Source organism: Malassezia sympodialis, genomic scaffold (assembly GCF_000349305.1).
Source record: "Malassezia sympodialis ATCC 42132 genomic scaffold, msy_sf_11, whole genome shotgun sequence".
Taxonomy (NCBI): Eukaryota; Fungi; Basidiomycota; class Malasseziomycetes; order Malasseziales; family Malasseziaceae; genus Malassezia; species Malassezia sympodialis.
In genome coordinates this window covers 556,294-568,653 of record NW_017387809.1, presented here as the reverse complement: position 1 = coordinate 568,653, position 12,360 = coordinate 556,294, and the positions used below count along the sequence as shown (strand labels likewise).

Here is a 12,360-nt window from a genome sequence, read left to right as displayed (position 1 = left end):
GCACTGCCACTACATGCTCTCTACCCTGCTTTCGTCAACACAAGGCGACGTTGGCGTGCGAGCAGGCACGCGCTGCATTTGAAGCGGGTGCTACGAAAGGTGTAGGCCCGAGCCTGCTTGCGCGTGAGCGCGGTGATGTGGCCCGCTTTGTTCCTATGAAAGACTATGACTATAATCAGATGCTGGATGACTATCAGTTTCTGAACCAGGTCGGGCGTGTTGTTACATCAACGGGTCGCTCACTGAGTGAGGCTCATATGCTGCCCCTAGACCATGTCCCTAGGCCCGGTGTGCGCCGCGGACCAGCCTCGCAGCAGCGAAGGGATGCTCTAGCGAAGCAACTTGGCTTCCACAAGCTTCCGATCATGCTGCTGCCAGACGGCATGACACACCGCAGGATGAATCGCACTCACTGGGATGCTAAGTACGTCGCACATTCTCACACAGGCAACGATGCATGGTGTTCACTCTCCAGATCCAGTTTCCTTGCCACTGTATCCAACCGGATTCGGATCTTTCGCGCTTCTCCCAAGGCCTACTTGTCCATGGCCTCTCATCGCAGACCGTGCTATCGACATGGCTCTTAAGCGAGTTAGAGCGTCAATGTGCGCGGCAACATCAGATGCCCCTTTCACAGTGGCACTCGGACACAGAAGCGGATGTGTCTAGGGCAAAGAGGTTCAAGGGAGACCAGGACACGAACAGCTTCTGGCATATGGACAATGATATCTTGTCAGCACTTGGCCTTGCTAGCTCAAATGAGACATGGAGCGCTTGGCCGTCGTCCGTTCGTCTGCTCCTACACATCTATGAGCTGCGTCTTCGCAACGAAACGACGCCCAAGTACCTGGACTGGTGGGTCCGCAAAGGTGCTTCCCTTGAAAAGCCGGTATCGCTGGTGCGCGAGCCTGCTGCGCTCCCGGCGCTGGTACCTCAGCATGTACTTGACAACGTGTCACAGCTCCGCCATGATACCCAACCCAAGGAGAGTGCGGCTAACCTGTCGAACACAGTACAACACTTTGTCGAAGTGCCTATGTCCATGACACTCGACACGCTCCTGCGCTCTCTGCCCGCAGGTTTTGGTATCGTTGAGTATCTCCAAGTGGCCATCTGGCCAGCGCAGACTCTAGCCGTGGCAGAGCGCCGTGGACAAGTGCAGCTGCATCCACTCCAAGTGCCTGCTCCTCCCGCGAGGCAGGATCCCGTCCAAGACAAGCAAGCATCTCTTGCTGTGTCTGCTCCAGCATCACAGACTGCAACGCCAGCTGCCGCATCCACGGAACAGTCGTCCTCGACATCGGCTGCCATACCCACGCCTGCAGCGCTCGTCGCTTATGCCGACTCTGACACCGACGACGAAGCATGAGACGCACCATACCTCTATGGCAACGACCTGCATACGTATGATTACATGGTTTACTGCTCGCGCATCTTGCTGCGCTTGCCTGTCTGAGCCTGGAAACCAGTCTTGATCGCAGACACAGAGCGCTGAGAGCCACATGCCTCACAGGTCATGAAGTAGATACGATTCTCTTTCGTCAGTAGCGTGTTTGGTGAGCGGCACGTCTTGCAGGTGACGTATTCCACAATATACCGCCGCAGCACATTCTCAATCTGCTTCGGCTGGAAGCGACCACGAATCACAAGCCGCTGGCTCCCATCCACCGAGCCCGTCGTACCAAGCTCCGTGAAGAGGTACTGTATCACATGGTCGGGCTGACGATGCATACGCTTGCAGATCTCCACAATGTTCGCAAAGACTGTCTTCTTCGAGCCATCACGCTGCACGACAGGTGGCACCATCGTGTATTTCTTTTTCTCTCCCGAAAGAGCAGGGTTCTGCTGGCGCAGTGTCCGGAATATACGGCCCAGCAGCTCCTGGTACGTGTAGTCGCGGTCCGTGCCTTGCCACGCTTCCACATCGCCGGCCTTGTCCGCGTTGTTGTCCTTCGACTCGGGCGCAAACGGATCATCACCGTCAACGGCATCAGAAGAGTCCTTCTGTGTCTCTCCAAGTTCCTTTTCGAATTCCTCAAGGTCGAACGTGGCTTTCTTCTTCTTTTTCTTCTTCTTCAGGTCACCAAACTGAGGTCAGTAGACGACACATACATCGAGCGGTGCATCCTCTGTACCAGCCTTTTCAGATGCGGGCTCCTCAATCGATTCCTGTGCGGGTTCCGGTGTGGGCTCCTCCTCTGTTGGCTTGGTAGGCTTGGTCTGCGGTCAGCTGCATGCGACATCACGTACTTCGCCAAGATCGAAGTCGACCGGAATTTTCTTCTTTTTGCTCTTTTTCTTAAGGCCACCGAACAGGTCAGTAGCGTCCTGCACAGCCTCTGGCTGGACAGGCGGGGCCTCTTTCATGGGCTCCTCGCTCGGCGCCGTAGCAGACATGACCAAGCGTAAAAAAGAGCCATGCGCCGGCGCTGCGCCTTCTTACCGCAGCCACATGGCAGTCGTGATCACGTGATATAAAGGGTACCCGGCGTTCCCCGGGTGGCTTCGGGCGCCGCGCACGCTGGCGGCCTAGACGCGGATTCTGAGCGCCTTGGGTCTTGACTACGACGACCGGTATTGGTGATGTTCTCCCGTGCTGTTACTAGGCCTGCTCTTATCACGGCGCTGGGCGCTCGCAGTGCCCTCGTCCCCGTGGCTGGTTTCCACGCGAGCGCCGCTCCCCAGGCGTCGCTCCGTGAACTGGAAGCCCGTCTTAAGAGTGTGAAGAACATTAAGAAGATCACCAAGGTATGTGGATCAGTTCTCATGTACAGTCGATGATGATGATCGCCTCGACTCGTCTCGGTCGTGCTCAGCGTGCCATGAATGCGGCTGTTGCGTTTGGCGACGCCAGCGAGGAGGTTTACAAGCAGTCGGAGGTTCAGGTGCCGGAGGGCGGTAAGCAGCTGTTCATTGTTGTCTCTTCCGACAAGGGCCTTTGCGGTGGTATTCACTCATCTGTGTCGAAGCGTACCCGCTCCGAGGTGGCTCAGATTGCCAAGGCTGGTGGTGAGTCGCCGAGCGTGGTGGTTCTGGGTGAGAAGGCAAAGGGCCAGCTGAGCCGTGCCATGCCCCAGAACCTGGCGCTCTCCTTCAACCAGATCGGCAAGGGTGTTCCTACCTATGACGATGCCCTGGCTATCACTGACACCATCATGAAGAGCGGTATCGAATTCGACAAGATCAACATTATCTACAACAAGTACGTCTCGTCGATCTCGTTTGAGTCGACGGTTGTACCTGTGTACAGCGAGAATGCTCTTCTCGAAGCGCCTAAGTTTGGCGCGTACGAGATGGAGGAGGGCACCGCTAAGGACCTTGCTGAGTTCTCGTTCACCAACGCTGTCTTTGCTGCGCTGGTCGAGGGTCACGCGTCGGAGATTAACAGCAAGCGTAATGCCATGGACAACGCCTCGAAGAATGCTGGTGACATGATCACCAACCTCAACCTGCTGTACAACCGTGGACGCCAGGCCACTATCACCAACGAGCTTATCGACATTATTACTGGTGCTTCGTCGCTGTGATTTTGTTCTATCAAGGCCATTAGCCTATGCCTTGCCGTAGCTTTGCATAGGCACACAGCCGTACTGACCATCTCGACTCGTTCTGAATTTGGGGCCGCGGGTCTGGCAGAAGCTGCGTGCCGAGCCAGCCCGTCGGTGGATGTTGTGTGCTACCTAGTAGGTATTTAGTGGAGAACCTCTTCAGCCCATTACGAACTTTTGACTCACATCTTTCTGGCTTTACTATGGCGAACGCGTCCGCGGTGTTCCCGGAACATGATGGTGCGTTTTGATACCCTTACTGTCAGCCACTAGCAGTTTCAATTTTGCTAAGCAGGAAGAGGAAGTGATGGCGTATTGGAGTGCTATCGACGCATTTAAAACGTCACTGGAGCAGGCGAAGGGCCGCAAACCTTTCTCGTTCTATGATGGCCCACCCTTCGCTACAGGCTTGCCGCACTATGGCCACCTCCTTGCAGGTACCGTCAAGGACATTGTCACGCGCTTCGCGCATTCGACTGGCCACTATGTGGACCGCCGCTTCGGTTGGGACTGCCATGGTCTGCCTGTTGAGCATGAGATTGACAAGAAGTTGGGTGTGAAAGGCAAGGAAGACATCCTTGCCATGGGCATCCCCAAGTACAACGAGGAATGCCGTGCCATTGTCATGCGCTACCAGGCAGAGTGGCGCTCGACCGTTGAACGCATGGGCCGTTGGATCGACTTTGACAATGGCTACAAGACGATGGACACCAAGTTCATGGAGACAGAATGGTGGGTATTCAAAACACTGTACGAAAAGGGACAGGTCTACCGTGGCTTGCGGGTCATGCCGTATTCTAATGCTTGCACGACGCCACTGTCCAACTTCGAGGCGGGCAGTGATTACAGGGAGGTGCAGGACCCCGCCTGTACGGTGGCTTTCACGCTGCGCGAGGATCCGTCAACGGCCTTCCTTGCATGGACGACGACACCCTGGACGCTGCCGTCCAACCTTGCTCTTTGTGTGCATCCCGAACTTGAATATGTGAAAATTTTCGACGAGGAGCGCCAGCGCCACTTTATTCTGTCACCTAGCCTACTCACGACGGTCTACAAGGACCCTAAGAAGGCAAAGATCAAGACCGTGGAAAAGTACGTGGGCAAGGACCTCGTTGGCAAAGAATACGTGCCTCTTTTCCCGTACTTTTACGAGGAATACAAGGATCGCGCCTTCCGCGTCCTGTCGGACGAATACGTGTCGGCGGATGCGGGTACGGGTATTGTGCACCAGGCACCTGCGTTCGGTGAGGACGACTACCGTGTATGCTTGAAGCATGGCTTGTTCACGAAGGAGGTCCAGCCTCCGTGCCCTCTGGACGAGTCGGGTCGCTTTGTGGAACCCGTGTCGGACTTTCAAGGCATGCAAGTGAAAGAGGCCGACAAGCTGATCATCAAGGACCTGAAGAATCGTGATCTTCTTGTGGTGCAGGCGGTCATTCGCCACCAGTACCCATTCTGCTGGCGCTCTGGCACGCCCCTGATCTACCGTACGATTCCATCGTGGTTTGTGCGTGTGGAACCCATTGCTGAGAAGCTGCTGGAAGCGAACAAACAAACGCGTTGGGTCCCTCAGACCATTGGCGAGAACCGCTTTGGCAATTGGCTCGCGAATGCACGCGACTGGAATGTAAGCCGCAACCGCTACTGGGGCACGCCTATCCCGCTGTGGGTGAGCGATGACCTGCAGGAAATTGTGTGCATTGGCTCTGTGGCAGAGCTCGAAGAGCGCTCAGGTGTGAATGGCATTACGGACCTCCACCGCGACAAAATTGATCACATCACGATCCCGTCGTCACAAGGCAAGGGTCATTTGAAGCGCATCGAGGAGGTGTTTGACTGCTGGTTTGAGTCAGGCAGCATGCCCTATGCGCAAGCGCACTATCCTTTCGAAAATACAGACAAGTTCGAAACGAGCTTCCCTGCCGACTTTATCTCAGAGGGTCTCGATCAGACCCGGGGCTGGTTCTACACTCTGCTGATCCTGGGTGTGCATCTGTTTGGCACGGCACCCTGGAAGAACCTCATCGTGTCCGGTCTTGTCCTTGCAGCCGATGGAAAGAAAATGAGCAAGTCACTACGCAACTTCCCAGACCCGGCGCTTGTGATTAACAAGTATGGTGCAGATGCCGTGCGACTTTACATGATCAACTCGCCTATTGTGCGTGCGGAGAACTTGCGCTTCCGCGAGGAAGGCGTCAAAGACATCATTGCGAGCGTGTTTTTGCCTTGGCTGAATAGCTTCCGCTTTTTCTTGGCGCAAGTCGTGCTCCTAAAGAAGGACACGGGCATCGACTACAAATACGATCCCAATGCCAAGGTATCTGAAAATGTCATGGACCGCTGGATCCTTGCGCGCTGCCAGAGTCTCATCGAGTGCGTGCGTGTAGAGATGGAGAACTACCGTCTGTACACTGTTGTGCCTCGTCTCCTGACCATGATCAACGAACTGACGAACTGGTATATCCGCTTCAACCGACGGCGTCTGAAGGGTGAGAACGGCCCTGAGGACACTGTGGCTGCCCTTCACTCCCTCTTCGAGACGTTGTACACGGTGTCTTTGACCATGTCGTCATTCACACCGTTTATCAGCGAGAATCTGTACCAGGGTCTGCGCAAGTTCATGACCGAGAGTGACCCAAGCATCGACTATCGCTCGGTGCACTTCCTGCCGTTCCCTAGTGTCAAGGAGGCGTACCTGGACCCTGTCATCCAGCGTCGCTTCAGTGCCCTGCAAAGTGTCATCGAGCTGGGTCGCACGATGCGTGAGAAGAACAACTTGCCGTTACGTGTGCCACTGCGCGAGCTGACGGTATTCCACAGCGACCCGCAGTACCTGGAGGATGTCAAGTCGCTGGCTTCGTACATTGAGGAAGAGCTGAACATTCGCGACCTGGTACTCTCGGACGACGAAAAGAAATGCGGAGTTAACTTCAAGCTCCTAGCCGACTGGCCGGTTCTGGGCCGCAAGTTGCGCAAGGTCATGGGCAAGGTGAAGAAGGGTCTCGACCAAGTTTCCTCCGATGAGGCTAAAGCCTATATGACCACGGGTCAGATTACCATTGAAGGCATTCCGCTGGGCGAGGGCGACTTGCGTGCGATGCGCTACGTGGATGCAACTGCGCTTGGTCCACATATTTTGAGCGACTCGGACGGCGCTGTCGTGGTTCTGCTTGATGGCATGGTATACCCTGAGCTGCAGGCAGAGGGTATGGCGCGCGATGTAATCAACCGTATCCAGCGTCTGCGCAAGAAGGCTGGTTTGCAGGCCACGGACGAGATCGATGCCTTCTACCGCTTCACAGACGACATGGGCCAGGCGCTCGACGAAGTGATGCGGACTCAGACGGACGTGTTCGTGCGCAACATCCGCCGCGCCCCGCGCCCTGTAAGCGAGAAGCCCGTAAACGGGGATGTCGTCTGCGAAGAAGAACAGGAGGTGAACGACATCAAGTTTATGCTCACCCTGGTGCGTGCATAAGCTATATTCCCATAGACCAATAGCACCTACCGTTTGGGCCCAAAACTACCAAAGCCCATCGCTGCCATGACATCGGCATCCTCTTCTGGTTGCGGTGCCTCGTGCATCTGTTTTAGCCGCTTGCGATGTCGCTCGTCTCGCTTGTCACGCCGCTGAGCCTGGCGCTCGCGCCGTTGCTCCTCGGCAATTTGTTGCAGGCGAACATCAAAGTCATAGCGTTGCGCAGGCGTTGCGCCCAGCGCACGCTCGGCCCGGACAGCAGCGATACGCTCGCGCACCTGCTCCAGCGTGGCCCGTTCAGCCTGAGTCTTTTGACCTAGGCGCCGCAAGTGCATGCGGCCATTGATATGGTCCAGATATCCGACACTGTCCTTGCACATTTTTTTGCAGACTTCACAGAAGAAGCCAGGGCCTCGTCCTTGGCTGTCTTCATGATCCACGAGACGCGATGTGCCACTCAGCTCCTCGAGATTGAGGTCGTTGTGAGCCTGCATCGCTTTTGTCGGCTTTGGAAGCTCTTTGCGCCGTCGTCTCGCATTCGGATCCACAGGCACACTCCGCGGTGCCGCCGGGGCAGAGGCTCCCGCCTTGGCGGGGTCCCAGGACCCGGGGGCTGGCTCGTGATGGGCCATCGCGGAGCGCTGTGTTTCCTCCACTCGGTCATGTCGGTGAATCCGTAGGTACAACGCGCCGCTGACATCAGAGTGTTAGCCCTTGTGAGTCACGCAGATACCCTTGCGACAGGTACGTATATGGCATAGCTAATGACAGCATTCCAGGACGCGTATCAACGCACAATTCCCGCTATTAGCTCCTTGGAGGTGCTCTCACCCGAAGACCCTCGTGCCGAATCGTGTATGCAAGTCTTGCGCGAGGGCCTTGAGGCTATGGAGGCCCAGACCACACAAATGATTGACATGTTGTACCAGGTCGACGTATATTTGGCGCCATCAACCGTCCAGAATGCAGCTGGCTTCAACCCACAGGAAGCCCTTTCGCATGTGTCGGAGCTGTTCCACGTACGCACTTCGTGTTCACTGACTATCAGAGCTACCAGGCTGAATTGCTGGCCAAGCGGGAAGCATTGGCGGATTATACTTGTGAAGAAATTAGTCTTTCTCAATTTGCGGACCAATGGCGCACACTCGATTCGGTACAGCGCGGACGCCAGCAGGAAATGGACGACTTGGCTGATCTGCTTGCCCGGTTTGGCTAGATACGAGCGCAACTAGTCGCTACGAATTTTTGACTCTATAAATGAGCTGTGGCCATCGCACTAGGACTGCGAGTGGCCTGTGCCGCAAGCGAGGGGCTTCGCGCAGACTTGTATTGCACCACTTGCTCGACGTAGTCCTCAAACAGCGGGTTGGTATCTTCTGGGCCACCAGCATGCTCGGGGTGGAACTGAACACCCCAAACAGGCGCACGGCCATCGAAGTCGCCCGTACGAACAATTCCCTCAATGCTCCAGTCATTCGCATTGACAAACCAGGGCGCCCAACCTTCTGGCCAAGCATCCGGACCCGACTCCTCAAAGGCAAGAGCATAGCCATGGTTCTGGGACGTAATATACACACGACCAGGCTCCACGCGCATATTCCCGCTGCCAAGGGCTAGGACAGGCTGGTTGTGGCCACGGTTGCCAAACTTCATCCGGTAGGCGCGCAGACCTGCAGCCAAACCAATGACTTGGTGACCCATGCAGATACCAAAGATGGGGCGGTCCCACTCGTCAATCACGCGCTTCACATTTGCCACTGCCTCGGGAACCTTGTTCGGACTGCCAGGGCCATTGCTGAGGAAAAGACCATCAAATTGGTCGCGTATCGAGTTAAAGTCGGTGTTCCAAGGCAACACAGTCACTGTGACTCTTTGACGCAAAAGAGAACGCAGAATGTTCGCTTTGCAGCCAAAGTCCAAAAGAGCAACATGAGCACGCGACGCAGCTGCGCCACCCACAGGCTCAAGAGTGTAAGGAACCTTTGTCGACACACGTTTCACCAGGTTCTCAGCATTGGGATCCACAAACTCGGATGCAGTAGGGATGCGCTTGGCATCTTCACCGACTAGGATGGTTCCTAGAGTAGAGCCTTGGTTCCGCAGAATCGTCGTAAGGGCACGAGTGTCCACACCTTGGATCCCCGGCACTTGGTACCGAGCGCACCAACTAGCCAGGGACTCGTACGCTTGAAAGTGGGAGAACCGCTCACACAGCTCACTGACAATTACGCCAGCCGCCTGGACACCCGTAGATTCGAGAAAGCAGCCAACATCCACATCCAGGGGATGCTCACGCGCAGAGCCTTTCATGCGATTGTCCGGCACACCATAATTGCCGATCATGGGCTGCGTGAACGCCAGTAACTGACCCGTGTACGAAGGGTCTGTCAGAGATTCAGGGTAGGATGTAATTGATGTCGTAAACACAGTCTCACCAAATACAGATCGAGGCGCTCCAAACGAGCGGCCCTCAAACACCTCACCAGTTTGGAGGCGTAAGACAGCCGGCAACGAAGGAGCCACAGAGCTCGTAGTCAAAGAGCGGGTAGCGCGAGATCCAGTGCGAAGAGAAGCACGGATAAACGAAATTGAGTTCATAAAAGCAAACATTTCACAAAGACGAAGACTTGAAAACAGAAACAACAATGTAATCGTCCCGGGTCTCACAAGTGTACATCGATTGGGAAGAAGCTCCGGTGCGCAGCGCTGACTTGATAAGGAGTGTCTTTGTCAGCATGACTCACTGTTGCCAAGGCTTCGGGGGAAAGCAGCACCGCTTGTGCCCGGGCCATGCAGGACTTTTCGACAGCACTGCAGGCCTGGAAGGATGTACATTTAGATGCATTTGGAGAAAATGTGGCAGAGGCTGCCAAGAGCATTGCCCAGGCTCAGGAAAGATCCATTATCGCCCGCCAGAACCTGGCTGAGCGCACTCGCGAGTTCAAAAGGCAGCCAGTGGATGTACAGCTGCAACATATTCGTGTGTTGTTGAAACAGTATCAAGCAGAGATTGACGCACTCATGGATCGTGCAAAGAAATCAGAAGCTATTGTACTCCAGACATGGAACCGCTTTAGAGCTGTCCCAGATCCCTATCCTATTCTCGAGGCGCTTGTCGATGCTACAATCCACGAGCAGGATATGTCGCAGTTGCGGGCACAAATCGTGCAGCTTCAGTCAGAATGCTCAGAATGGGAGAATCGGTGCGTGAGTACAGAGGAGCGCCTTCGTCTCTCCAGTGAAAGTTCGACGAAGACCATGCATCTGGTCGATGACGCTATTGAGTCTACTACGCAGCAATTTCAGCGTCAGCAAGAGCGTCTCGAGAGTGAATTGAAGGCAGCATATGCACATATTCGCGAGTTACGTGAAAGCCATGAATTTATGTCGAGTCGACTTGACTCTCACAAGGAGACAACTCTTGACGCGTCGCAGGTGGAAGCATGGACGCAAGATTTAGAAAGGGCCAGGGAGCGGGCCTCCAAGGCAGAAAGGCAGGTTGTTCAAATACAAGAGATGATGGAGAGACAGAATGCAGCCCAAATACAGGAAATGTCCGGCCGCATCACGACACTCGAATCACAACTCAGCGAGTCGCGACTTGAGCGTACTCGCGAGGGGCAGAGCAGGGTCGAGGAAATGGAGGCTCTGCGCAATGCTATGACGCGCCAGCAAGATACCCACACATTAGCAGCGCAAGCATGGGAACAAGAACGATTCACACTCCTTCGTACGCTAAACAGTCAGTCCGACTATGATGATATCAAGCGGGATCTTATTGCTTGGCAAACACGTGGTATGGACCCTCCTGAAGAGCCTGTAGAGCCCTCAAGTGAACCTGCTGTCCCGGTGGACCCGCTCTTAAAAGGCAATGCCCCTGAAGTGACCAAATCCCATGATGAGCTGCTACAGGAACAGGCTCGACTCATTGAGGCGCTTGAGGCAGAAAAATTACAAGTCCATCGGTTGACAGAATTGAATTCAAAGCTGGAGTCAGATTTGTCAAAGGAAGAGCCATCGTCAGGAGCCCTGGTGGGCCTATTGCCCATTGTTACCAGTCAGCGTGATCGTTTCCGGAGCCGCGCTACAGAGCTAGAAAAACAGGTACAGAGCCAGTCCCACATGCTGCAGGAGCTACGTGAGCAATTGTCGCAAGCTACGCGAAACAGTGAACGTCATCTCAGCTCATCTACAATCGAAATGCCCTACCCAGGCCGTGGAGTTATGCATGTCAATGACCATGAGGAAGCTACTCAGCCCGGGGAATCTCTCCGCGTTCGTGTACGTACTTGCGGCTAACTCAGCAACGAAAACGCGCGAAGGCATCTCTCAACCCAATAGAGCGACTCTTGCATGTATTCGTGAGTGCCGTGCTATCAAGTACCCGAATTCGCAATTTGTTTGTGGGCTATGTGGCATTAATACATATACTCATGTTTGGAATACTCTTCGAGGCGAGTCATCGGTATGTTTTCATAAGTAATGCTTATCATTAGAGTTGCGTAAAGTAATTAAAATATTCTACAGAAACCATAATGAGAGTAGTGACGCAATTACAACAAAGCTCGCAAAAAGCCAGAAGGTAGGAAAAAGAAAAGATGCGCCACTAGGCAGGCCTGTCGGAAGAGACTTGGATTGGTAAGAGGGGGTATCAAGTGGTGCAAATCCAATTTGCCGTGTACCTTGGTTGAAGACAGTGTACACATTTTTCAAAAAAGTGCCCCCAATCATCCACGAATCTCCGGGATCTGTGGCGAAAAAGGTGCCAATACATTTAAAGTCATCAGAATCAGGACGCTCGTCTTGATCGTCAGGGACATACCGAGCTTCTTTCAAGATCAAGTCAGCTGGCTTGAGCTGGTACTGTGCGTTGCCAAACGCCAAGTGTACGTCTGGAATCGATACACAGGGGAAAGAAAAAAAGCCAGGCTCATCGTCAATTTCTGATGCACCATCAAACTGACGGTAAAATTCTTCAATAGCGTCGCGCGGACCACCAATAAGAACCGTTCCGGAATCGATAAGTGCGTTGGTATCAGCGGAAACTTGGATAATGTGGTTAGAGACATTGATCCCCGAAAAGTTGACGCTCCATGCATCGTCGTTTGCTGTGGGGAGATAATTGAGCGGGTCAGAAAACATGTTCCGATCCATGGTGCCAAGCGAGAGGACACCATCAGAAGAAGGGGGCTCGCTCCTGTTGTGATCCGCGCTCCTCAGATAAAGAGAAAAAAGACTCTGATTAAGTGGAAGATTCTGCCAGAAAGGTTTATTATGAAACTGGCTGAGGCCCTGGCTGGCCATGCCCATGACGCCTTGTACTCCGTCGGGAAT

The 12,360-nt window shown here is 54.4% G+C and overlaps 5 protein-coding genes and 2 pseudogenes across 7 annotated transcripts; 4 read left to right on the top strand and 3 right to left on the bottom strand.

The window, feature by feature from the left end:
* The first annotated feature begins 155 nt into the window (after positions 1 to 155).
* Positions 156 to 1,180, top strand: MSY001_2585 (annotated as a pseudogene). Its single transcript has 2 exons — positions 156 to 424; positions 448 to 1,180. Coding segments are annotated over exons 1-2 (1,002 nt in total).
* Positions 1,181 to 1,419: 239 nt separating this feature from the next.
* Positions 1,420 to 2,397, bottom strand: MSY001_2584 (uncharacterized protein; the record flags this gene model as incomplete). The annotated part of the gene is made up of 3 exons (XM_018884447.1): positions 1,420 to 2,088; positions 2,113 to 2,220; positions 2,251 to 2,397. The coding sequence occupies 3 exons, from the start codon at positions 2,395 to 2,397 to the stop codon at positions 1,420 to 1,422; spliced, it is 924 nt and encodes a 307-aa protein (XP_018741105.1).
* Positions 2,398 to 2,583: 186 nt separating this feature from the next.
* On the top strand, positions 2,584 to 3,527 carry MSY001_2583 (uncharacterized protein; the record flags this gene model as incomplete). The annotated part of the gene is made up of 2 exons (XM_018884446.1): positions 2,584 to 2,748; positions 2,775 to 3,527. The coding sequence occupies 2 exons, from the start codon at positions 2,584 to 2,586 to the stop codon at positions 3,525 to 3,527; spliced, it is 918 nt and encodes a 305-aa protein (XP_018741104.1).
* A 224-nt stretch (positions 3,528 to 3,751) lies between these two features.
* Positions 3,752 to 7,026, top strand: MSY001_2582 (uncharacterized protein; the record flags this gene model as incomplete). Its single annotated transcript, XM_018884445.1, has 2 exons — positions 3,752 to 3,788; positions 3,815 to 7,026. The coding sequence occupies 2 exons, from the start codon at positions 3,752 to 3,754 to the stop codon at positions 7,024 to 7,026; spliced, it is 3,249 nt and encodes a 1,082-aa protein (XP_018741103.1).
* Positions 7,027 to 7,052: 26 nt separating this feature from the next.
* On the bottom strand, positions 7,053 to 7,658 carry MSY001_2581 (uncharacterized protein; the record flags this gene model as incomplete). Its single annotated transcript, XM_018884444.1, has 1 exon — positions 7,053 to 7,658. One exon carries the CDS (start codon positions 7,656 to 7,658, stop codon positions 7,053 to 7,055), a length of 606 nt encoding a protein of 201 aa, XP_018741102.1.
* Positions 7,659 to 8,277: 619 nt separating this feature from the next.
* On the bottom strand, positions 8,278 to 9,636 carry MSY001_2580 (uncharacterized protein; the record flags this gene model as incomplete). The annotated part of the gene is made up of 1 exon (XM_018884441.1): positions 8,278 to 9,636. The coding sequence occupies one exon, from the start codon at positions 9,634 to 9,636 to the stop codon at positions 8,278 to 8,280; it is 1,359 nt and encodes a 452-aa protein (XP_018741101.1).
* A 180-nt stretch (positions 9,637 to 9,816) lies between these two features.
* MSY001_2579 lies at positions 9,817 to 11,494 on the top strand (annotated as a pseudogene). Its single transcript is given in 2 exon segments — positions 9,817 to 11,311; positions 11,331 to 11,494. Coding segments are annotated over 2 exon segments (1,659 nt in total).
* Positions 11,495 to 12,360: the final 866 nt, after the last annotated feature.